Source organism: Nematolebias whitei, chromosome 13, assembly GCF_014905685.2.
Source record: "Nematolebias whitei isolate Nwh7 chromosome 13, NemWhi1, whole genome shotgun sequence".
Lineage (NCBI taxonomy): Eukaryota > Metazoa > Chordata > Actinopteri > Cyprinodontiformes > Rivulidae > Nematolebias > Nematolebias whitei.
This window is the reverse complement of record NC_056510.1, coordinates 8,476,133-8,500,047: the sequence shown is the minus strand read 5'-3', so window position 1 is coordinate 8,500,047 and position 23,915 is coordinate 8,476,133. Positions and strand designations below refer to the sequence as shown.

The window sequence follows — 23,915 nt, the reverse complement described above, 5'->3', positions numbered from 1 at the left end:
ATTCATACAGCTCTCTACTAGATCTCTACAAAGCTAATTGAACAAATCATTCTAAAGAGACTAATCAGAGCTTTAGATCACATTCATACACTGATGGGACACACATCAGAGGCTGTGAGGGATTCCGTGTCTTGTCCAGAGACACTTCAGCATGTGGCTGCTGGTGGGTTCGAACCCCCAACTCTTGCACTGGAGGACGACTGCTCTGGGGGAGGAGGCTGAAGAAAACTCCACCCTGAAAGTCCCCAGTCAGGAGTCAAACTTGTGACCTTCTTGCTGCGAGACAAAAGAGCTAACCAACTGCCACATCATTGTACCCATCAGGGTTAAAGAATATACAGTGAAATCCCAAAGTTGTTGTTTGGTATTGTACAGTTGATATGCTACATTCCTTATTTTAAGTAACAACGACAACGTCATGCTTCCGAAGTTCTGATGTAACCCAAACAGGCAGAGAAATTTACATTGACTAGTTTTAATACTCTATTTTTACATGAGCGATCAATAAACAGGAAGTCACTTGTTTCCGTCCAGTGGTCAGCTGAAAACAAGTACGTCTCATTCACAGAGAGGAAAGTTGCCCACGGTATTGAGTGAATTGATGTGGAACTCCACCGTAGCTGTTTCCCACTTTTCTATTGATCCAACGACACCCATTTCAGCTGTAGGGTCAGCCACAGCCGGAGCGAAAAAACATTTGACAAATATATTGTGGCTCTCCTGTCCCATACCCACTTCTGTAAACTGTTTTTCTTTTCTTATGGAAAATAAACAAGTAATTATATTACACTGTACCTACTAATAAGTTTAGCTGTGGCTCAGACAACTGCTGGGTTACAAAGGATGGATTATTTGAACATGGGGAGAATCGAAAAAGATACTTTTGTAGATGATAAAAATATCAGAAAATCAAACCACTGGCTTTAAGTTTGTGAGCCATGAAGTGGTTTTACTTCCAACCATCACTTGGTAAACCTGGAGGACTTTAAACTCCACCTGAGGTGAAGACTCATCCCCAATTAAATGTTTTTCAGCCTTTGTTGTCTGTTTCAACTCTTCTTTGGGATCTGTCCATCCATCCATCTATCTATACATCCATCCATTTGTCTATTTGTCTATCCCTCCAGCTGTTCATCTATCTATACATCCATCCATCCATCCACCCATCCATCTGACCATCCATCCATCCATTTGTCAATTTGTCTATCCCTCCAGCTGTTCATCTATCTATACATCCATCCAGCCATCCACCCATCTATCTGTCCATCCATCCATTTGTCCATTTGTCTGTCCCTCCAGCTGTGCATCTATCTATCCATCCATCCATCCATCCATCCATCTTGCCATTCATCCATCAACCCACCCACCCACCCATCCATCCGTCCATCCATCAACCCATCCACCCATCCATCTGTTCATCCATCCATTTGTTCTTCCGTCCATCTGTCCATCCATCCATCCGTCCATCCATCCATCCGTCCGTCCATCCGTCCGTCCGTCCATCCATCCATCTATCCATCCATCCATTTTTAATAGAAGTGGTCATGTTAATTGTATTGACTAAAAGTTATTCTATTATTGACATTCATCAAATGGTTTCTTTGAGGGTTTTATTAAAGTATCTCAGTGCTTTATGAGATATTTTGCTAACAGACAAATAGGAAACGACTTGAATGATCTCTCTTTGCTTAGAGTACATCTTGGGGATGACTCTCAGTTACTACCACACCCCATTTGAGCTCAACTTCTGTACAACTGACTGAGTTGGAGCCATTTTTGTGTATGCTAACGTTAGTTGGCTGTGGTGACCATTTTGAATTGGGTTGACTCAAAAGGCTGATCAGTTAGATGTACTGTATACTTTGTACATACAATGATTACTTACTGATAGATTCATTAAAATATGCCCAGTGGCTTATGTGACATTTTGCTAACAGACCAACAAACACTTACAGATGAGGCAAAAACATTATCACCCAGGCATCTTTTTTGTGTACCTTATCTCCAGGTTCAGGCAGCCATTTAACTTGAAAACCTGTCTTTGCAGGTCACAGGTTTGAGGACAACCCCGGCGTACGGCGCCACCTTGTGAAGAAGTCGTCCCGATGTCAGATGTCACGGGGCAGCATCAGCTCCACCCCACTGTCCAGCTTAAAGAAGAAGAAGAGGGCAGCAGAAAAGAAAACACATGAGGTATGAGCACAATCGTGTTATTTGGTCATTTAGATGCATTTTTTTCCTTGAACAGTGCAAAGCTTTACCAGCATTTTTCTCAGAACATCAAAACTTGTGCTGACGTTTCTGTCCTGCTCTGTCTTCAGCTGTTTGTTGAGCTCAATGAGCTGATTGTGGAGAAGGAGCAGGAAATGCGCTGGAAGGAGCGAGCTCGTTGGATCAAGTTTGAGGAGGATGTTGAGGAGGAGACGGACCGTTGGGGCAAGCCTCACGTGGCTTCGCTGTCTTTCCGCAGTTTGTTGGAGCTTCGTCGGACCATCACTCATGGTAATATGTAGCCATATTTTGTTTGTGGTAGCTGCTGCTAAAACTACAATCCCATAAAAAACCTAAAACAGAATATTTTTGCTGCTTGGAAAGATTTCACCAAACAGTTTACAGAAAATGAGTTTTTTAAATTCTCAAATAGCAACCATATTTGTTCCTGGTTCTGTTTTCTCTCTGCTTCCAGGTGCCATCCTTTTGGACCTTGAGCAGAACTCTCTCCCTGGTATCGCTCATCTTGTTGTGGAGACGATGATCATCTCTGATCAGATCAGAGCCGAGGACAGACCGAGCGTTCTTCGCGCTCTGCTTCTCAAACACAGGTCAGCAAGCACACCGACATACACATCTTATTTAGATAAGAAGTTCATCTGTTGCAGTTTTTACTACAAAAAAATACAATATTTCACACCTTAAGGTCAACTAAGTTAACTGATACTTTCTGAGCGTCTTGATCCATGATAAAATTGGTTGTAACCAATAATTCACACATTTGGAACCATAAATATCTTATACAGTAGTCCCTCTCTACTTCGTGGTTCGACTTCCGCGGGCTCACTCTTTCGCTGGTTTTCAAAGTAAGATTGAACACGACACACGATTGGCTGATTGATGGAAGGCGACCAACCAGAGCATTGTGCTGAGGGGCAGATCGGCCATCGGGAGCACTGAGACATTTCCTGGTGGCCTGGCCCGCTGAGCAGTAGCAATGGGGAAAGACGAACCCCGCCCACTCCTTTCTCTTTCTGAGGCTGTCTGTCACAGCAGAGCAGAAACACACACAGGTTGTGCACTCGCTTGTTTGTGTCTCTGCTGTGCTGTGACAGACAGCCTCAGAAAAAGAAAGGAGGGGGCGGACTGGCCATCGGGAGCACTGGGAAATATCTGCTCTCTCTTGCTGTGCATTTTAGAGCATTTAGAGAGTTTAGAACATTGTTAAAAAGATTGCAAGAGTGTGGGAAGGTTTTATAAAGCCTTAAAATATATATAAATACTAAAATAAATGTAACGTCCCTACTTCGTGGATTTTCACTTATACTCTGGATTTCTAGAACGTAACCCCCACGATAAGTGAGAGACCACTGTAATCCCAGGAAAATCTGGCTTTTTCTCCACAGAAACGCGGTTATCTTCAGAACACAAAAGATCAAGTCCTCCAGATAAAACATAAAACCAGCTTTGCTATTTTAATTTACTTTTCATGAAAGTGAGAAAACATCAGAAATAATACCGTCTGTCTTGGCTGTTCTTAGTTTCTGAACATTTCCAAAGATATTTACCTAAATTATCAACATATAAGACAACAAAATAACATTTTTGTCTGTTTTTTTTTATATATACCTACCTTGTCAACAGCAAACATTTATGCCACCCAGTAAATTAAATGTAATATCAGTAATATTTTCTTCATCCAAGTATTAACTGACTTTTTAGTTCGCTGTAGTTTGTGTGCAGCTTTCGTGCATTTAAATAATAGGTGGAGAGAATTCAAGGATTTTGCACCATAAAAAGCATAACTCATGGGAACCAAGCAGGGAATTTCCAAAAGTGACATTTAACAAGAATTGGCTCATCAGTTGGAGTATTTTCCCTGCTGTGACTATTCTGTAGTCACACCAAGTTTTAAAACAAAGTCGAATCAAAGACTGACTCAATATGAACCATCTATCGGATTCATTCTTTAAGGGTGGGTGGTTCAACCTGACTGGAAACAATATATCAAAAAGATTTAAGTCATTTGGTTGTTTTCAGAGTAAAATATACTGAAGAAAATGCTCTTTCATAGGTCTTTGATGTTGCTGCAGTCGTCATGGCTAACGGAAACTATTGAGTGCAGTTCTGTTTTAATCGATAGAAGTGCATGTGATTTACACCAAGGTTGGTGTTTGTTGGTGTCATAATCCCAGTTTACCAACCCATGATTTGAGCTGCTTTCTATTTCCAGAATCATTTTCAATAAAACATATCTTATGGTGGTATGTGACATAGTTTTCTACAATGGCCTCAACTTATAGATCGGTGCTTCAAAGAAACGAGTCGTCTAAACTGACCCGACCACTGGATTAGTGAGTTAACGATTGTTCTTACATAACACAAATAACGTTATCTAAAAGGCAGCAATCTTGTTGAATTATCCAAGGGTGAAAAAGCACAGCGAGTTTTATCAAACTTCATTTTTAATCTTAGTGAAAATGAAACATCTGGAATGTTATTTGGTGGTTATTCTTGTTTTTGTCATCATTTATTTGATTGCATCTCCGACCGCGAGCTTTGAAAAACGCATACAAATAAACAGAAGTTGGACGGTGGATGATGTGGACAAATTGATCTAAAAACTGCAATAAGTTTCCCTGTTGACAACGATGGAACTTTGATGAACAAGTTTGGATTGATACAATGTTACAACAATGTTTGGAACTCTGCAGGTCAGGCAGACTTCACAGCAGAAACATCGTTCAAAGTTTGGACGGGTTACGGAAAGTTGGGCTTCACATGACTGAACTGGTATTTTGATAACGTTCCAAGTTTTTACAAATGATCATTTTAGGTTTTGTAATTAAAAAAAAAAAGTTATCACTGAATATAAAACTTCCTGATGTTGCACATTTTAACTTGTGAGCTGCCAAAATTTTCCAAATTATTGGCAAACTCTTTATTCTCAAAGTCTTTACACCTTTTATATAGTGTGTATGCCAAAACATAGGTGTTTGTGTTTTTAATCCAGTGAGTCTCTCACTGTTATAAGACTTTTGGTTTTCTCCCCAATCCCCTCCCATAATGTAGAAAGTAATCCCACCACACTCATACACTTCTCAATATTATATTTATTTGAGCTCTGAATTTTCTACTCAAGGACTTAATGGGACTGTTTTTATTTAGCTTGTCATATTTGGTACATAAAACAGTATAGAAACTAAAAAATCCAGGAGTCACAACAAACTGTGTCCCACAAACAGCACACTCACATAGTGGGCCTACCAGTTGGCTGGTAATATTTTTATTTATTTATTTTCAATTTAACCTTTATTTATACAGGTAGTCTCATTGAGCCACGAGAACTCATTTTCAAGAGAGACCTGTTTAGGGAGCAGATGGGGGTTAAGGGCCTTGCTCATGGGCCAAGAGTGGGGTGAATGAGGGTGGGGACAGGTGCTTCACCTACCCCACCCACATTTTTTGATGTTGTTGGTACTGGGGCTTGAACCGGCTATCTTCCGATCACAAGCCCACCTTCTCTAACCTCTGCACCACCACTCCCCCAACTAAAAATGATTTCTGGGGCCTGCCCTCTCCCCTGTCAAATCCTCCGAGGCAGCCATAGCCTAAGTGATTCAAAACATCAAAGCTCATGCTCAGTAATCCAGGTAGAAAATCCAACAAAGTTCAGTGAGGTCATCTGGACAGTTTCTTTATTTGTTGAGACGTTTCATCCAATGGACGTCACAAATCTTTTGGATGAAGGACTTGTGAAGTCAAATGTTAAGTCACATCTTCAATGTGACTTAACATTTTGCACAGAGTCTGTTTGAGGTTCAGTTTCTGCTCTCTGTTTCTGCCCGTCCGTCTTATTGAATGTGCTGTCAGGGAATGACAGACACAGATGTGAGGTTACCATGGTAACTGCAATGAGCCAGTGGCAGCAGTTTTTTGTATTTTTTTTTTTTTTTTTAGATCTTGAGTCATTTTACTCTTCTTCTACAATTTACAAGATTCAACGTCTGCCTTTTTTTTTTAGCCCAGAGTCTTAGAAAAGGAAGTGTGAATTTACTGTCACACTTTAGAGAAGAAAGTTGACAGATGTTGAAGTTTCAGGCAGTTTTTAGGCTTAATGGCCAATACAACGTATGTTGTGTTTTCTGTATCTTAGTTTACTGTGAGTTAACAGACTAGATGTGGCAGAAATTAATGATGCACCTGTTTGTTAATCATCAGGTTGGTTTTGAGCTGTAAACATGTGAGCGTGCTAACATGATAATTTGTGGTACTGTTGCACTCTCAGATGTGAACAAAATATACAACACAGACCTAAATGTCTAAATGGGTCCAGATTTGTCAGCTTCTAATAAAACCATAAAGATCTCTTTGATCCATGGGAGCTGTTCAGTGCGAATGCTACAGGCTACGGTTTATAAGACTAATATTGTTTAAATGCTGGTGTAACACTCAATTGTTGGTTTTTAGCCATTTGTATTACAACTTGACGGGCTGCGTTTGAATCAACCCCGATCAGCGCACAATGGCGTTTTCACACATGCTCACAAAGCGACACCACAGATGGACATAAAAGAAACTAGCCAGAGCACGCTGGTTGCAGCCGGCCATCGTCTTTCCATAAATTCCCCGTGTGACATAGGCTGCTCCTCCAGGGAAAAGCAAACTCTGTCATTAGAGTCGGCACCAGCCCGAGTGATCAGATTTACGACTTGGACCGAGACACATTTAGGTGCTGCTAAAGCTGAGCTCATCTCTTAGTCATGGCACTTTAAGTGTCCTTTGGAGACATCTTGAGCATGACTGACATCAGTGAGACACCTCGTTCTTTTGTCTCGGGGCGCTGTCACATCCAATTCGAGGCAGAGCCTTACGGGACCATGTGGACCTCATAAGTGAGATGATGTCACCGGTGGACTTCACAGCGGTGTAATGAAACTACTGAAAACCCAGCTAGTGGGTAATATTTCTCTCAGGAGGGAATGCAATGAGCTTATCATCAGATGTGCAGAAATTATCCGTGTTTTTATTGACATTTTGTCAATAGGGGTTAATATCTGCACATGCTCACAGCAGAGCACGAACAGATTGATTTACCAACAAAATATAAATTAGTCAACAAGTGCTGGGTAGTATATTGAGATGTCCAGAGTATCAGTTTTTATTCCAATAAAATATAAATAAAAAATTATGCTTTTTAGTTCATTTGCATACTTTTTTTTAATGGTAATAGTAATTGATTTCCCTGAACATCTCAAAAATTTGCTTTTTTTAGCAGTTAGGAAGTTTTTTTTGGGGTTTTTTTTTTTTAGTTCTTTAGGCTAAATACAATTATGCAAGAAACACATGTAAGAATGCAACATTGATTGTTGGATATGAGACATTGCTTCAGGTCTGTTATCAAAAAGCAGTTTTTTTCCTAACTCCAACCCTAACTCTACCAATAGCTGTGGGTTAAAACATCCAGTGGGCGTGGTTATCTGGACTGATCTGTATCATCGGCATACGTGATTGTTAGTGACCGCACCAGAACCTGGAAGTTGATGCCACAAACGATGAACACCCTACAAAGTTTTTTTTTTTTTTCTTTCTGCTGTATGTTCATGTCTGCGTTTTTACAATGTGTTCGATTTCAATTAGAATTGTGTGGTTTTAAAAAAATACTATAAAGAATGTTTACAGAAGATGATTCTTAAAAACACTTTTATTTTCCTGATAGGGTCATTCAAACACTCTGAAGATAAAATAAATCGTACAAATGTAGACTTAACATTCAAAATTTAAATTGAGATCAAATAAATATTTTTATCCACTTTCCAAATGGATAATGCACTAGATAGTCTGTTGTACCTAACAAGGGTTGCTGCATATCAGACATGTTTCTGCTGCGCACAAGATATTATTGTTTGAGCACCAGAACTGGGATTATTAATAAATAAAATTGTGAATTAAAAGTAGAGGTTGACCAGTATGAGTTCTTTATGGTTAATGCTGATTTTTAGAAATCAGGGCTAATACATAACACAAGTTTTATTTTTGACCAATATGCATATTTCCCATAGAACAAAAATAATAATATAATTGCCTAACTTATGGAGCAGCTGTGGCTGAGTGGTTAGAGCAGGGGTTCCCAAAGTTTTACATGCCATGCCCCCCCCCACCCCCCCCAAAAAAAAGCATTAGCTTCTGGCCAAGGCCCCACTCGCACACTCACAAACAATGCTACAAAATATGTAAAGAAACATCAACTTTTAGAATGTTTTAACTTTTATTCACTATATTAAATTAATTATTACAGCTGCTGAGCATAAAAATGTTATTAACTAACATATTTTAAACACTGTATAATATTCCTACTGAACCCCCCCAACAACTTTTTAATAAACTGTTGACCAGAAGAAAACAAAAGAAATCTAACCTCTCTCTCAACTGTGTTTATCTGGAAATGACAGCTACAGATTGTCCTAGTGGGTAATTTTTTTTATTATTATTACTACTATTTTTTATTTTTGCTTTTTAAAATCTTCTTCTCTTCAGCTTCCTGGGGGCCCTTTAGCACCCCCTGGTGGCCCCCTAGGGGGCCGCGGCCCCCACTTTGAAAAACACTGGGTTAGAGCAGTCATCATGCTCGATTCCACCGGCAGTTGCATGCTGAAATGTTCTTGGGCAAGACCCTGAACCCCTCATTCCTTCTGATGTGTGTCCCATCGGTGTATGAATGTGATCTAAAGCGCTGATTAATCTGTGTAGAGATCTAGGAGAGTGCTGTAGGAATGGGTAAATGAGGGCACAGATTGTTGTGTAAAGTGCTTTGAGTGTCTTGATGAGTGCAGTTCATTTGCCATTTAACTTGGCAGCACGGTGGTGCAGTTGGTAAATCAGCCTCTTCTCAGCGAGAAGATTACAGAATCAAATCCCATCCGGGGGCCTTTCTGGATGGCGTTTGCATGTTCTCTCCGTGCATGAGTGGATTTTCTCTGGGTACTCCGAATACCTCCCATAAACCAAAAACATGCATGTTAGGCTGATTGGTAACTCTAAATTGTCCCTAGGTGTGAGTGAGAGAGTGAATGGTTGTTTGTCTCATTTGTCTCTATGTGTCCCTGTGATGCACTGGAGACCTGTCCAGGGTGTACCCCGTCCCTCGCACAGTGATTGCTGGACATGGGCACCAGAGACCCCCGTGACCCAAAAATGGAAGAAGCGGGTAAAAGATAATGAATGGATGGACGGATAATTAACTTATGGCTACAGTAAGTTGGTTGTAGCAGCATCTGTCGTAGTTTGCATTCCTACTTGGTAATCGGTTAAGGCATGGTATATTGGCCATGCCATAACTTATATGGCATATTTTCTTAAAATTTGCCAATAATGGCCATTTTATTATGTTGGCCAAATAATCAGTCCATCTTCACTTAAAAAAACTGAATGGGACTTAATTACATGAGGGTAAAAAAAAAAAAATCAACCCAACCCTAATGCTAGCTGAGTCTGGAAACTACATTATAGCAATAACGTTCTTGTTGAACATTAGATGTTTTGGGCTACACCTTTCACTTTAAAAAGCTTGCAGGCAGACCATAAAAGCCAATGCTTGTTTGGTTTTTGTTCACAGCCATCCGAGTGATCTGAAGCATCGTTTCCACCGTCACCACTCATCCGGTAGCCTTCATGGCAGCTTCAACCACAACCACGTCCAGGACACCAACGTGCCGCTGGTGATGGAAGAGAACGACGAGCACCACGATGGCAAAGGACCAGTATACGACCCCAAACAAGACGTGTTTGTCAGCCTGTTTGTACGATTTCTATTTTATATTCATATTCTCAAGAAGCTTCTCGACGGGAATCTGGAAATAACGAGCCTGGGTGTTTAAAAGCAGTGACGTAGATGAAGCGCTGCGGTCAGCGAACACTGCATGTGTTGACAACGCTGAAGATGGTGATTAACCACTTTTGACAAAAGTGCACCAAGAAAATTGAACTCAGGAATCTAAATGGACAGAGATAAAAGTCATTCTGATCTGTCTTGTTCTAATTTATGGCTTGCATTAATGTTTAAATATCCCCAGTTAGCATACACTTTATTATGATTAGATAAAACTCTTGAAGTAATGCCCAAGGCTCTTGGTTTGGTCTTTGAAACGGCACGCCATGAGGTCAGATGTGTAGGTACTTCTTGAAGTTGGAGACAGCGAGCCTCCCCGTGCCACATGTGTTGAATTACACTCTCATTCTCAGCCCACAGGTGCTTCTGGTTAAAACTTCTTGATATGCTAACTGTGAAAACTTAATGTCCCTCCTGGCTTCAAACTTTGGCAACATTAAACCACACTATTAAAACACTCTTTAAACGAAACATTGTACATCTGTGTTGTTTAATATAAACTGTAAAGACAGAATATACATAAATTTCACATTATTCGGTCTAATGCCCTGTTATTGTGTAACATCACATAAGTCCGGCCAGTAAAGTGAGTAATCTTTGTGTTTGTCCTCCAAGAAATCTCTCCACCCTCTGCCTCCCGAGCATCACCCGGCTGCAGCCAGATCCCTGAAGCTGCTCGCCAAGATTCCTAAAGACGCAGAAGCTGTCATTGTTTTAGTTGGTAAGCTCAAGAGATGAGGTAAATCTGGAAGAGGTTTTATGTCTGTCCAAAATCATTAAAAACAAAACAACTGGATTTCCATTCAGAATAGAAGTCCAGTATTTTTTTTTTTCCTTTTTTCGATTGACCATGACCTAGACGACTGAGAAACTTCACCAGCAGGTTTTATACCTTTTCTTTAATTCTTTGTTTCTTTGGGGAAAACAAATCTGATTTTTAGAGGTGTAGTTCTGAAGATACAGTACAAACAATGTTGCAGATAACTCCTTAACTGACCTAAGTTTGAAGGATTGTTTCATTCTGATCAGACTGATGAGTTAATGGCTAGTCCAAGCAAGGACAAGACCAAAGGGGATTCCTACTGTCCAAAAAAACAGCTTCAGACCAGAACATTTCACAGAGTTTCATACAGAAGCTAGCTTAGAAACCCCTACTGTACATTCCTATTACACAGTTACGTAAAAGCACAAACATCATCATCAGCAGCAGCTAGTTGTAGCACCTCCTGTGCAGGTGTGGCACTCCCTGCAGTCATATCAGAACATCTCTGCCAGAAAAACCAGGGGATGCAAAACTGACATCACAGTAACATTTTTAAAAACTGTTGTTTTTTTTAATGAAATCTATGAAAGTTTTGAGATTGTAGCTGTTTATCCTCCTGCTGCCCTTCGGTCAAAATGACTTACGAGACCTCAGTTTTAAAACTAAGGTCCCAAGGGTCATTTTGGTTTAGTTACTGTTGTTTAATGGGTTATGGTGAAACTTTTTTAAAATTTGGTGTTTTTCTTTTCAGGTTGTGTTGAATTTCTGGAGCAGCCAGCCATGGCCTTTGTAAGGCTGAGTGAAGCTGTCCTCCTAGAGTCTGTACTTGAGGTTCCTGTTCCGGTTCGATTTATTTTTGTCTTGCTCGGACCCAGCCAGTCTAATGTGGACTACCATGAGATTGGACGCTCCTTCGCCACTCTCATGTCTGACAAGGTACATATGAACTTGTGTACTAAGGCCCATCACCATTTTCCAGGGTTAGCTCTGATGCTGCATTTTGCGTGACATCTTTACATTTACATGACGCAATTGAAGCAATTGAATATTTTCCTGCGAAAAGGACACATCTTCAATAAGCTAGGCTGTCATTAGTAAACAGTTTTTTATGCCAGTCCAATAATGATATGGTCTCCGTCTGTCCATACATCTGTAAACTTTTTCTTGTCCGTCCCATAAATTCTGATCCTCTCAAGATAATTTAATAAAATTCCATACACATAAGCATAATCACTACATGGAGTGTCCTGTACACTTTTTTCTCACACCAGCACCTGGGTCAAGGTCACAAATCAGGGTGAACATTAAAACAAGCTCTTTGCTCTTTGCTTCTACTCCACTCAAGATAATTTAAGCAAACTTGATACACATTTGTACCACCACTAGATCTGTCGTCATCTGTATCAGAAGCATTTGTAATGTGGTGGGGACACACTGGTGCGGGTGTCTGGGGGTCCTCCCCCAGAATTTTTAAATAAATTAGATGCAATTTCCTACATTCTGGTGTATTTTAACAGGTTGTTAAACAAACGTTTACCAACATACGTAGACATTTGATTCAATAACTATTTTAGAGAGCATGGCACAACAAGTAGGCTGACCAACAGCTCTCCTTGTGTGAATAGAGACCACAGTGAAGTTGGTTTAGGGTTGGATATTGGATATTCACACTCCGCAGAATCATCTAACTAACAGCTACTATTATTCAGGCTGAATAGAGCACACACCACTTCTCTCACACATCCTAAGCCCCAAGTACTGACCAAGTGCTTTGGTACTGACCCCAAGTCAAGACTACTTTTGGGGTCGGTACCAAAGCAAACACACCCTAAGCAAAAATAACTTTGATTTTTAGGTTAAATGGTCAGTTGTTTTGATTTTCTTTCTCAGACCGTCTTCTGTTTTGTTGTAGAACTTTCATGAGGTGGCCTACTTTGCTGACGACAGGCAGGACCTCTTGAATGGCATTAATGAATTCTTGGACTGCAGCATCGTCATTCCGCCTTCAGATGTGGAGGGCAAAGACCTGCTGAAGACAGTGGCTGACTTCCAGAAACAGCTGCTGCGCAAGAGAAAAGAACGAGAAGGGAAGAAGTACCACCCTGTGTCTGCAGTGGAACAGGACATCAAAGGTACTGCCTCCCAAGAGGAAGAATTGGAAGTACCTTCCAGCTGTATGAGGTTTAGAAACTTACATAATTTGGTTTTCTCAGTTCTCATGAAGCCTATGATAATACCCCTCCCTTTCAGAAGTGATTCCAGAGGAGGAGGAGGAAGGCGAGCAAGAGGTGGACCCTTTACAGCGCTCAGGTGTCCCATTTGGAGGCCTGATCCACGACATTCGCCGGCGCTATCCACACTATGTCAGTGATTTGAAAGACGCTCTGGATATGCAGTGTATTGCTGCTGTCATCTTTATTTATTTTGCTGCTCTGTCACCTACTATCACCTTTGGAGGCCTGCTGGGTAAACCAGAACCATTCATGTCAATAACAAGGCAAAGCTTATGTTGGTTGATGGTCTGAGTTACCTGTGGTGTTTCTTCCACACAGGAGAGAAAACTGAGGGCCTGATGGGTGTGACTGAGCTCATTGTTTCAACTGCCACCCTTGGAGTCATCTTCTCTCTGTTTGCTGGTCAGCCTCTTCTCATCATTGGTTTCTCTGGACCTTTGCTGGTTTTTGAAGAAGCCTTCTACAAGGTGCTCATCAGAACGTGAACTGTACCTTATTTGCTGCTCGTCACCTTAGACCAGGTCTCTAAAATGTCTTACCTCTCAGTTCTGTCAGGCCTATAACTTCGAGTACCTGACGGGACGAGTTTGGATCGGTTTCTGGCTCGTCGTCATCGTCTTGGTGATTGTGGCTTCAGAAGGAAGCTTTCTTGTGCGCTACATCTCTCCTTTTACCCAGGAGATTTTTGCTTTCCTCATTTCTCTCATTTTTATCTACGAGACTTTTTCTAAGCTCGTCAAGGTAACAACTCATTTTACTGCAACTTCTAATATGTGTTTTTTTTTATTTACTAGTAACAAAAATTCGACTTTACATGAGTAAATTGTAATTTTGATATGTTTAACGGTTTTTACACAATTATAGTTTATAGTTTGTTGATGTATAGAGATTTTTCCACAAAATGTTCAACTTGAATGTGATGATGTCACTCACAAACTTAAACCATCCATACTTCTTTCTGCCAAATTTCTTACACAATTTATACAGTAGTTTCCAGTTTATCATGGGGGTTACATTCCAGAAGGTGAAAAAGCATGAAGTAGGAATGCTACATTTATTTTAGTATTTATATATGTTTTAAGGCTTTATAAACACTTTGCACACTCTTGCAATGACCTAAACTCTTAAACCTACGTAATTTTAGCAACATACCAGTGGTGTAGTCTATGTGATACTCGGGAATACGGAGTATATCCACTAGAAAAGCTAAAGAATTTCAGTATACCCACTTAAAAGTGCCCAATGATACATGCCATATCATTAGGCACATATCATTGATACGTTAAACAGCAGTTAAACGCTTCCGTAACAGTGTATTAGTATGCAGCACTTTGCTTTGATACTGTTTTAAAAATTGTCTAACATGTTTTTTAATACAAAGCCAATTGTTGTACAAAGTTTGTTATTCATTTATTCCAATATAGGCATCAAAGAAATTTGAAAATGTTCAATATGCTTAAAAATCAAAATAAATTGACGATTACGTTGTACTTTGGTTTAAGCACAGTATACCCACAAAAAATTATAGACTACACCACTGCAACATACATATACTGTACAGTACTGCAACATTTTATATGGGTACTCACCAGCTCTGCAGCCCAGAACTGGGTTCTGTTTGGGCTCGGTTCAGGTTCAGGTACAGACCTACCCTGCAGTGACAAAGCCCATCGCCCCATCCAGGTTGATGTGCGCGTGGATAATTGAACTTCAGACAGCTTCAAGATTATTTGCGACTTTCCTGCTAGTTTTGTGAGCTTAATAGATCATTACTTCTGATTTTGCGTTGCAAAACTATCTCTCCATTTTGTCAGAAAGCAGCGGCCGGACGCACTGTTGACTTCTGGGAAGTGTAGTTCTTTTGACTTGTGTTACAGTATAAGCTTATTGAAAGCAAACTACCAAATGGTGGCACCTGTCTGAAGTATTATTTTTCATTAACTTTTTATCCTGTTCCATCCCAATCATGTGAGTATTATTAAAATTGACAATCGTGTGTCGTGTACAACCTTACGTTGAAAAAACACGAAAGAGCAAGTCCGCAAAAGTCGAACCGCGAAGTAGTGAGGGACTACTGTATATCAAAACATATGTTGTAATGTGATGGTACGTAGAAGGAGAGCTAGCTTAGCATTAACAACATGTGCTCCGGCGTAGCTTAGAAGAGAGCGACAGAATGTTGACTCCTACTTGCGCTTTATTACAAAACTTAGAAAACCATACGATGCCAGGTCTCCACGGCGTTAAGTCTATTATTCATACATGTGTATGGAGTACAGTCCCTTATAGTATGTATATCCTTCACCACTCGTTACTGAGGCTGAGCGGAGCAGCTAAATTTGTACACAATGTAAAGCTCCCAGTAACACTTTTGACTTCTACAATGACTTATGACATATCAAATAAAGTAGGCGCCAACGTGTGGTGTTAAAAAAGTACTACAACAGTAATATGCATATTGGCTGTTACAAAGTATTTTGGTATTGTTTCTCCTGTCACTGCTGTAAATGTATTGTCTTCTCTGAAATACCCTCAGAGGGCAGAGTGCGATCACTCTAACTCAAATCTAGGGACAATTTAGAGTTACCAATCAGCCTAACATGCATGTTTTGGGTCTCTGAGAGGAAACCGGAGTACCTGGAGAAATCCCACCATGCACGGAGAGAACATGCAAACTCCACCCAGAAAGGCCCCCGGATCGGGATTTGAACCCGGGACCTGCTCGCTGAGAGGCAGCAGCTCTACCAGTTGCACCACTGTGCTGCTTTTCATTGGAGTTTTATTTTCCCAATTGTCTCTGTTGCTGTATCTATAGAAGCCATCGGTAGTGAGACTGTTTTGTTTGCAGGTGTTCAAGGAGCATCCTCTGTTGGCGGTGTACCCCACCGACTCCAGCACAGCTAATGCATTTCAGGATTTTGACGTTCAGGTCCTCAACCAGCCCAACACAGCTCTGCTGTCACTGGTTCTTATGATGGGCACGTTCTTAGTCGCATTCTTCCTACGGAAGTTCAGAAACAGCCGTTTCTTAGGCGGCAAGGTAATGTTCTTTTTTTTTAAACTGTTAAATTTGCGCTTTCTGTGGAGATTTTATTTGGAAGCACAATGTAAAATTTAGATGTTTCTGACAAAATTGAACGAAAAGTTCTTCAAATTCCTAATCTTTTTTTTCAAGGTGCATGTTTTAAAGTTTGATTGGATATAAAAACCTACTTTGAATTCTGAGCGTTTTAACTGTACAGTTTAACATTAAGGTTTCTCACTCTTCTCAGGCCAGAAGAATTATTGGTGACTTTGGCATCCCCATCTCCATCTTAGTTTCCGTTCTGCTCGATTACAGCATCACTGACACCTACACACAGGTAGCTTCACTCTCAGGAGCATTCAGGTGCATTTTATACACATGTTCCTGGACTTAAACATGACGATTCTTTTCTTTTAGAAACTCAATGTCCCTTCAGGCTTTTCAGTCACATCTCCAGAGAAGAGAAGCTGGTTGATCAGTCCTTTTGGAGACAAGCAGCCGTTTCCAACCTGGATGATGGGAGCTTCTGTTGTTCCTGCACTCCTTGTCTTCATTCTCATTTTCATGGAAACTCAGATCACTTCGTACGTTTCTTATGATTATTTGGAAGACCATTTCTGAAAAAAATTAGGATGTTGTGTTAAATGTAAGAAAACTACTGAATAATTGTATTATTTTTATTTTAAAAAAATTGTAATATTGAATTTAATGAGAGCAACAGATCTGGAAGAAAAAAAAATTGGTCTTATGGAAGCTTCTAGTTGTTCAACTGTCTTGGATCTTCTTTGCTGTATTTTTTACTGGATGGGAGTAGATGTTCAAAAACCTGTAGATACTTTTCTGCATTGAAGTACCGGTAATCTTTCCAGACGTGTATAGTTAAGTTATAGTTCTGTATAGTTAACACCATGCCAGAGTCACTAATGCACCCCCATACAATCAGAGAGGCTGGCTTGTAAACTATATTCCCTCTTCTCTTTAGTACGGAAGTCTGTGGTTTTCTAACATAATTTCAAATTTAGATTTTTCTGACCACAGAACAGTTCTGGACTTCACATCAATCCAATTTAAATGAGCTCTGGTCCAGCAGCAGTTCTGGATGGTGTTCACAGCTGGCTTCTTCTTTGCCTGATAGAGCTTTAAGCAGCCTTTGTGGATTAACTGTGTTTACAGTTGATGATCTGTGGAAGTGTTCCTGAGCCCAGAACAGAACCAGACTTGTTCTTGCAGTGGCCCCTGAAGGCCTGAAGATAATGACAACCCATAATTGACTTTCAGACGTTTCTCCAGATTCTTGAAATGTTTTGACGGTATAAAGAACTTTAGATGATGAGATATTCACTTCCTTTGTAGTATTTGTTAAGAAACATTGTTCTGAAATTGTTCCTTTATTTTTAGACTGGTGAACCTCTGCTCATCTTTACTTCTGAGAGAGTCAACTTCTAAAATGTTCTTTTTTATTCCCAGCTCTCTTACTGACTTGTTGACACTTACAAAATGGTCCCAAAGTTCATCCTCAAAAATCCGGGTACAAATCCAACAATGTTCAGTCAGGTCATCTGGACGGTTACTTTTTTTCTTTTCTTTGCTGAGCCATGTCATCCTGCATCCAAAGGACTTCTTCAGTCCAAGGAATCACAAACAAACAAACAAACTGGAATCAGTTTGAAATCTGAAATTGTGGCTTCTTGGAATGAAGAAATCCTTTGGATGAAGGACGAAATGTCTCAGCAAAAAAAAAAAAAAAAACACAGTCCAGATGACCTGACTGAATATTGTTGGATTTGTACCTGGATTACTGAGCATGAACTTAGGTGTTTTGAACCATTTTGGCATGGCTGCCTTAGAGGAGTTTATGGGGGAGAGGGTGGGCCCCAGAAACCATCTTATCAACAGCAAACTGTTATTTTTCACACTATGGGATTATGTTGGTGCTTGTAGGATTCCAGTTTGTTTGTGGCTCCTCAGACTGAAGAAGTCCTTTGGGTGAAAGACGAAACGTCTCAGCAAAAGAAAAAAGAAACCGTCCAGATGACCTGACTGAACATTGTTAGAAAATGGTCCTTCATCTGTTCTTTTAAATGCGAACCACTGACTTTTACAGTTTTCTGTTGCCCCGTCTCAACTATTTTGAGGTGTGTTGTTGCCATCATGTTCAAAATTACCCTTTTTTTCCCTAAAAGTTACAGGCACACATTTTTAGTTTTAACATTTCATGAGTTTACTGTGCATTGTTGTGAAAAAGTATGTGTTTAACGCATTTTGTTTTGACTTATTTTCCATACAACATCTCAGCCTTTATGCAAATGACTTTGAACGTTCTGTTAAACGCTGAGCTTTTGTTTGGTTTGCGTTTCCTGTTTTCTCTGCCCCATCAGACTGATTGTCAGTAAAAAGGAGCGTCGCCTCATCAAGGGCTCGGGTTTCCACCTGGACCTCCTGCTCATCGTCATACTTGGTGCCGTTTGCCCGCTGTTCGGCCTGCCGTGGCTCACCGCAGCCACGGTCCGTTCTGTCACTCACGTCAACGCGCTCACCGTCATGAGCAAGGCCACGGCTCCTGGAGAAAAGCCCATGATCCAGGAGGTGAAGGAGCAGAGGCTGACGGGGCTGATGGTGGCTGTGCTCGTTGGTAAGAGGAGACGGGAGATAATAACTTTGAGTTTTGCTGTCAAACCAGAGTCTTTTCCACACAAACCCTGAAATGATGTTTGTTTTTATAGATGTTTTTTCACGAGATTTAATTTTACTGTTTAAAATCCACTAAAATCGTTGCACTTCCTCCATCAGGGTTGTCCATCGTGATGACGGACGTGCTGCGCCTCATCCCTCTGGCCGTTCTCTTTGGTATCTTCCTGTACATGGGGGTCACCTCCCTGACGGGCATCCAGCTGTACGAGCGCATCACGCTCATGGTCACCCCTGCCAAGCACCACCCTGACCACACCTACGTCACTAAGGTAACACTCCGCCCTATCGTCAGCGGTGAGACGGGTAAAAACAGAGTTTCAATTCATTTACAGAAACCACAGAGAGCGGGAGGCTGAAGAGTTGGAGGCAGAACAGAGCGTCAAACCCACGGGCTTCACAGAAACACACAGAAAGGGTCGGGGTTAATATAATTTCTCCTTTTCTTTAACTAAACTTTGACGTGTTTACTGGAAAATCATACATTAAAGCCCATAGTGTGAACTGGTGCTAGTATTTTTCCTGTTGATGTTTATTTTTCCTATTTTATTTCTAAATCTGTAAATACTGAGTCAGCAATCTAATTACGTCTGCATACCTTGTAATATGTTCATTTGTTTAGCATTCAGCCCATTCAGAAAATGAGTGCTGTGACTTGTTTTTTGTAACTTTACACTTTTCAACATACCGTAGTTTTTGCTGTATAAGTCGCACCTTTTTGCATAAATTTGCAAGTACTGCAACTTATACACCAAGGTGACTAATTTACTTCTCCCCCCCATATTTATAACCCAGTTTTTGGCTGAGATGAGACAATTTCATTCATTCTGACATGGAAAATATTGAACACTACCTTTTTCAGCCGCTAGAGGGCCCTCGACTAATATGGCAAGCCAAGTGGCTCATTAATAGTTAAAAGTAGCTATTAATGAGGCACTTGGCTTGCCATACTGAGCCACCTTCTCCTTCTGGAACTCCTGGAGCAAACATCAAATCAGCTGCATTTTGCCGCACCGCCCAGGCAAAATGCAGCTGATTTGACCATTAAAGTGCATTTATTAAGGAAAAGTTCAACTGAGACACACCTTTGCTATAATGTCAAGCAAACAAATTATTGTTTTTATGCTGTTATCTTGTTGAATTTTGACGAAATGCAGTGCAAGTTTTCCCTCTGCGTGCTCCCACTTCGGCAAATCGATTTTTGAATTGCAGCTGATTTGACCGTCAAAGTGCATTTTATTGAGGAAAAGTTAGACTGAGACGCACCTTTGCTATAATTTCGAGCAAACAAATAATTGTTTTAAGTGTTAATCTTGTTAAATTCTTGATAAAGTCCTCCCGTGCACGTGCCCGCAGCCGCCATTTGGCAGCCAATCGATTTTTGGCACAACACCAGCCCATGTTTCCGAGTGGTCAGCGGTGACGCATAATAGATGCGACCTATTTATGTTTTTTTTCTACTTTATTAGACATTTTTGGACTGATGCGACCTATACGGTGGCAAGTATGGTATTTAATTAGATCTAAACATTTCCCCATAAAAAACATACATTAGGATCACTTTAATTCCTTCAAAATATATATTTTTATTCTAATTCATCATACTTTTTCTTTTTGTCATCTTGGGCTATTTTTTGCTCCTTTAGCCAGCCTTTGGATACTTTTAGTTTTTGACTAGCCGTTTACTGCTTTTCATTAGTCTTTTGCTACTTAAGCTTTACCATTCTACTACTTTTAGATCTTAATGAGCTTTTTGGTACTTTTAGCTTTTGTTCTGCTTGTTTAAGCTTCATCAATTCAGACAGTTTCCGAGCTCAGCATTCTCACTGCCTTATTTATTTATTTACTTATTTATTTATTTATTTTAAAGAAAATGCCGTTCCTGTCAGTTAAATTTCGACTGCACGTGTTTAGGTGGTGGTGACCCATTTAAATCTGGTAACTCGATTTTGGATTTCATGCTGTTCCCTTGAAAAAATGAGTCTATTGGCTCGTTTGATGATTTTGTGAAATATTAAACTAATCACAGTAAAAGCCTATTATTATTATTATTAGGAATTCATAACCCCCCACCCCATTAATGCCACAGATCTAGACTCAGCTCATCTTACGGTGAGATTTGACACAGTTTTGGTGAAACCTTGACATTGTGTCGTGGCGATCTCATTTGCCCAATTCTACACTTAGTGGGTTTTCAATGACTCTCAGCTAAAACTATAGCAAGATTTAGTGCTACATTTATAAAACTGTCCAAATTACAGCCATTTTTTGTGTGTGTGTTTTTTAAGGTCAGTTGGCTGTGGCATCCATCTTGCATTTGGTGACTTCTAGATTTAATCTGTTACTGAACTCCACTGATTACTTTCGACAGATTTCATTAGAATCCAGGAAGTGGTTCACAAGTGTTTTGTTATCTGACAGACACATAAACACACTTATAAATGACCAAAAACTTTATCGCCTGTCTCCAACCTTTCGGCAGGAGGTGATAATTATACCATGTGTACATATTCAATTCTTTTTTTGCATCTCTTTGTGGCTTTACTGGTTTAACCCAGTCCTGTGCGTCGTTTCAGGTGAAGACATGGCGGATGAACATGTTCACCATCATCCAGCTGGCGTGCATCGTGGCTCTGTGGGTAGTGAAGTCCACCGTGGTCTCCTTGGCGTTCCCCTTCGTCCTGATCATGACGGTGCCGCTGCGCCGCCTCATCCTCTCCAGGGTTTTTGAGGAACGTGAGCTCCAGGCGGTACGTCTCATCAGCAGCAGCATTCCTGGGATGTTTGAGACTTTGCTACAATCATCTTGTCCCACACCGCCTCAGTTTATCCGTTTTAAAGAAAATTTATTACAAGATAGACGTTGACATGTTTAATTATCTGTTAAATGATGGCCCTCTATGAAGGAATGCTGCAGATGAACTTCACTGACATTCTTATATCCACCTTCTGATAATGTATGTAAATGTTTCTTTTTCTGTGTTCAGAAAGATAAACATAATTTTTGTGGTGCTAGCTATTTATTTGTTTCGGGGGTCACTATATTAAACTCTTTTCATGTCAGCGCTGTCAGGTTAAATGTATCAACATCCCCAGTGTTAGTTTATTTGGGCCAAAATCTTCATTCTCAACTGTAACACTGTTTGTGTTGGGTTCATTCAATGTTGGAAATGGTAAAATAAAAGACTAAACTGAATCCAAACCAGCTCGAAGAGGAAGACATACATATAAAGTGTTTAACCATGTATAATAACTAATAACTTCACATTTTTATTGATAGGGTTTGTTTCTGGATCCACATTTATGAACTGATTATTAACAGCAAGTTATGAGATTATGTTTATTCACCTTTAATTATATAAAATAATGAATTTAAAATATGGTCAACTAAGCAAGCTTCTGTTGGATTTTTAAGCAATTAATTTTCGGTTAATGAAACAAACCGCTGTTTGCTAAATAAGAGAGTCACTCTTTATTAAATACCTGAGCCACTGTTGTAAATTCTTTAATCATCTGTTGGCCAACTAACTAAGCCACTTTTAGCTTTTTAACATAAACTACTTAAGCTGCAGTTGACTAACAAAGAGCCATTCTTCACTAATTAAGCGTCCCGCCGTTGAATAATCCTTAAGAGACTTTTTATTATTTTGTATGTTCTCATACCATAATGAGGTTAGTTCTCTGCATTTAACTCATCACACATGAGATACACCCAGGTGGAGCAGTGGGCAGCTGTGTAAGCGCCCTGGGAGCACTTAGGGATTATCGTAATTTTCTCTGTATAAGTCACAGTCTTTTGCCTAAATTAACAAATGTTTGTGACTTATACTTTGTACAATGAAGCGACATATTTGTTTTTTCCCATTTATAACCCGATTTTTGGCTGAGATCTGACGATTTCATTCATTTTGACATGGAAAATATTGATCACTACCATTTTCAGCCACTAGAGGGCCCTCAACCATATGGCAAGCCAAGTGTCTCATTAATAGGTAAAAGTGGCTATTAATGAGACACTTGGCTTGCCATACAGAGCCACCTTTGTCTCGCCCCCAGAACTCCTGGAGCAAATGTCAAATCAACTGCATTTCGCCGCGCCGCCCACGTGAAATGCAGCGGATTTGACCACTGAAGTGCATTTATTAAGGAAAAGTTCAACTGAGACACACCTTTACTATAATGCTGAGCAAACAAATAATTGTTTTTAGGTGGTTATCTTGTTAAATTTTGAAGAAATGCACAGAGTCTTCCCTCTGCGCGCTCACGCAGCCACAAATCGGCTTTTGAAATGCAGCTGATTTGACCGTGAAAGTGCATTTATTAACGAAAAGTTAGACTGAAACACACTTTGGCTATAATTTCAATCAAATAAATAATAGTTTTTAAGTGTTAATCTTGTTAAATTCTTGTTAAAGTCCTTTCGTGCACGCTTCCGCCATTTGGCAGCCAATCGATTTTTGGCACAACACCGGCCTACGTTTCTGGGTGGTCAGTGGTGACGCATAATAGATGTGACTTAAACCGTGAAGCAACGTATTTATGATATTTTTCCACTTTATTAGACAAATTTGGACTGATGCGACTTATTCGGCGGTGCAACGTGTACGGTGGCAAGTATGGTAGGTGTCTTGCTCAGAGACACCACGAAGTGCGGGAATGGCTGAGGATCGAACTCCAACTTTCTGGCCCCAGGTCGGCTGCCCTACCTTTATCCCGACTTGGAAATACCCTCCGCCCATCCATCTGCCTGTTCGTTCTGTGCACTTGATAACTTGAAAAAATAAGTGAGATACTGATTTCCATTTTGGTATGTGGCTGCATCTAGGGATAAGAAAGGTCCCTATCCACACTTGGGTTGCCATGGCAAAATACAAGATGGCCAACTCTATCATTTGAGCAAATAATGCTTTCTAGTTTTTTTCTTCCTTAAAAGCATAGCTTCCTTAAATGACTAAGGCCACCACTGACCACCCCCTGGCTCCACCATCGTGCTTGTGGTGGATAAAATGTCTCCCGCCACTTGCCAAGATCGATCACACTGTGCTGCCTCAGACAAGCAAAAACCCTCCCTCTGACTCTGGGAGGAGTCGACAAGGGAGAGGAACC

The 23,915-nt window shown here is 40.3% G+C and overlaps 1 protein-coding gene across 1 annotated transcript in view; it reads left to right on the top strand.

Annotated features, from left to right (window-relative positions):
• Nucleotides 1-23,915, top strand: part of slc4a3 (solute carrier family 4 member 3) — a 42,341-nt gene that overhangs the window by 17,137 nt on the left and 1,289 nt on the right. The window contains exons 6-21 of the mRNA XM_037686845.1: nucleotides 2,048-2,193; nucleotides 2,322-2,502; nucleotides 2,687-2,822; nucleotides 9,827-10,010; nucleotides 10,715-10,820; nucleotides 11,614-11,798; nucleotides 12,775-12,994; nucleotides 13,113-13,328; nucleotides 13,415-13,563; nucleotides 13,643-13,837; nucleotides 15,945-16,136; nucleotides 16,369-16,458; nucleotides 16,539-16,705; nucleotides 18,500-18,753; nucleotides 18,912-19,081; nucleotides 21,386-21,559. Coding sequence (XP_037542773.1) covers nucleotides 2,048-2,193; nucleotides 2,322-2,502; nucleotides 2,687-2,822; nucleotides 9,827-10,010; nucleotides 10,715-10,820; nucleotides 11,614-11,798; nucleotides 12,775-12,994; nucleotides 13,113-13,328; nucleotides 13,415-13,563; nucleotides 13,643-13,837; nucleotides 15,945-16,136; nucleotides 16,369-16,458; nucleotides 16,539-16,705; nucleotides 18,500-18,753; nucleotides 18,912-19,081; nucleotides 21,386-21,559 — 2,765 coding nt within the window. The remainder of the gene's footprint in view (nucleotides 1-2,047; nucleotides 2,194-2,321; nucleotides 2,503-2,686; nucleotides 2,823-9,826; nucleotides 10,011-10,714; nucleotides 10,821-11,613; nucleotides 11,799-12,774; nucleotides 12,995-13,112; nucleotides 13,329-13,414; nucleotides 13,564-13,642; nucleotides 13,838-15,944; nucleotides 16,137-16,368; nucleotides 16,459-16,538; nucleotides 16,706-18,499; nucleotides 18,754-18,911; nucleotides 19,082-21,385; nucleotides 21,560-23,915) is intronic.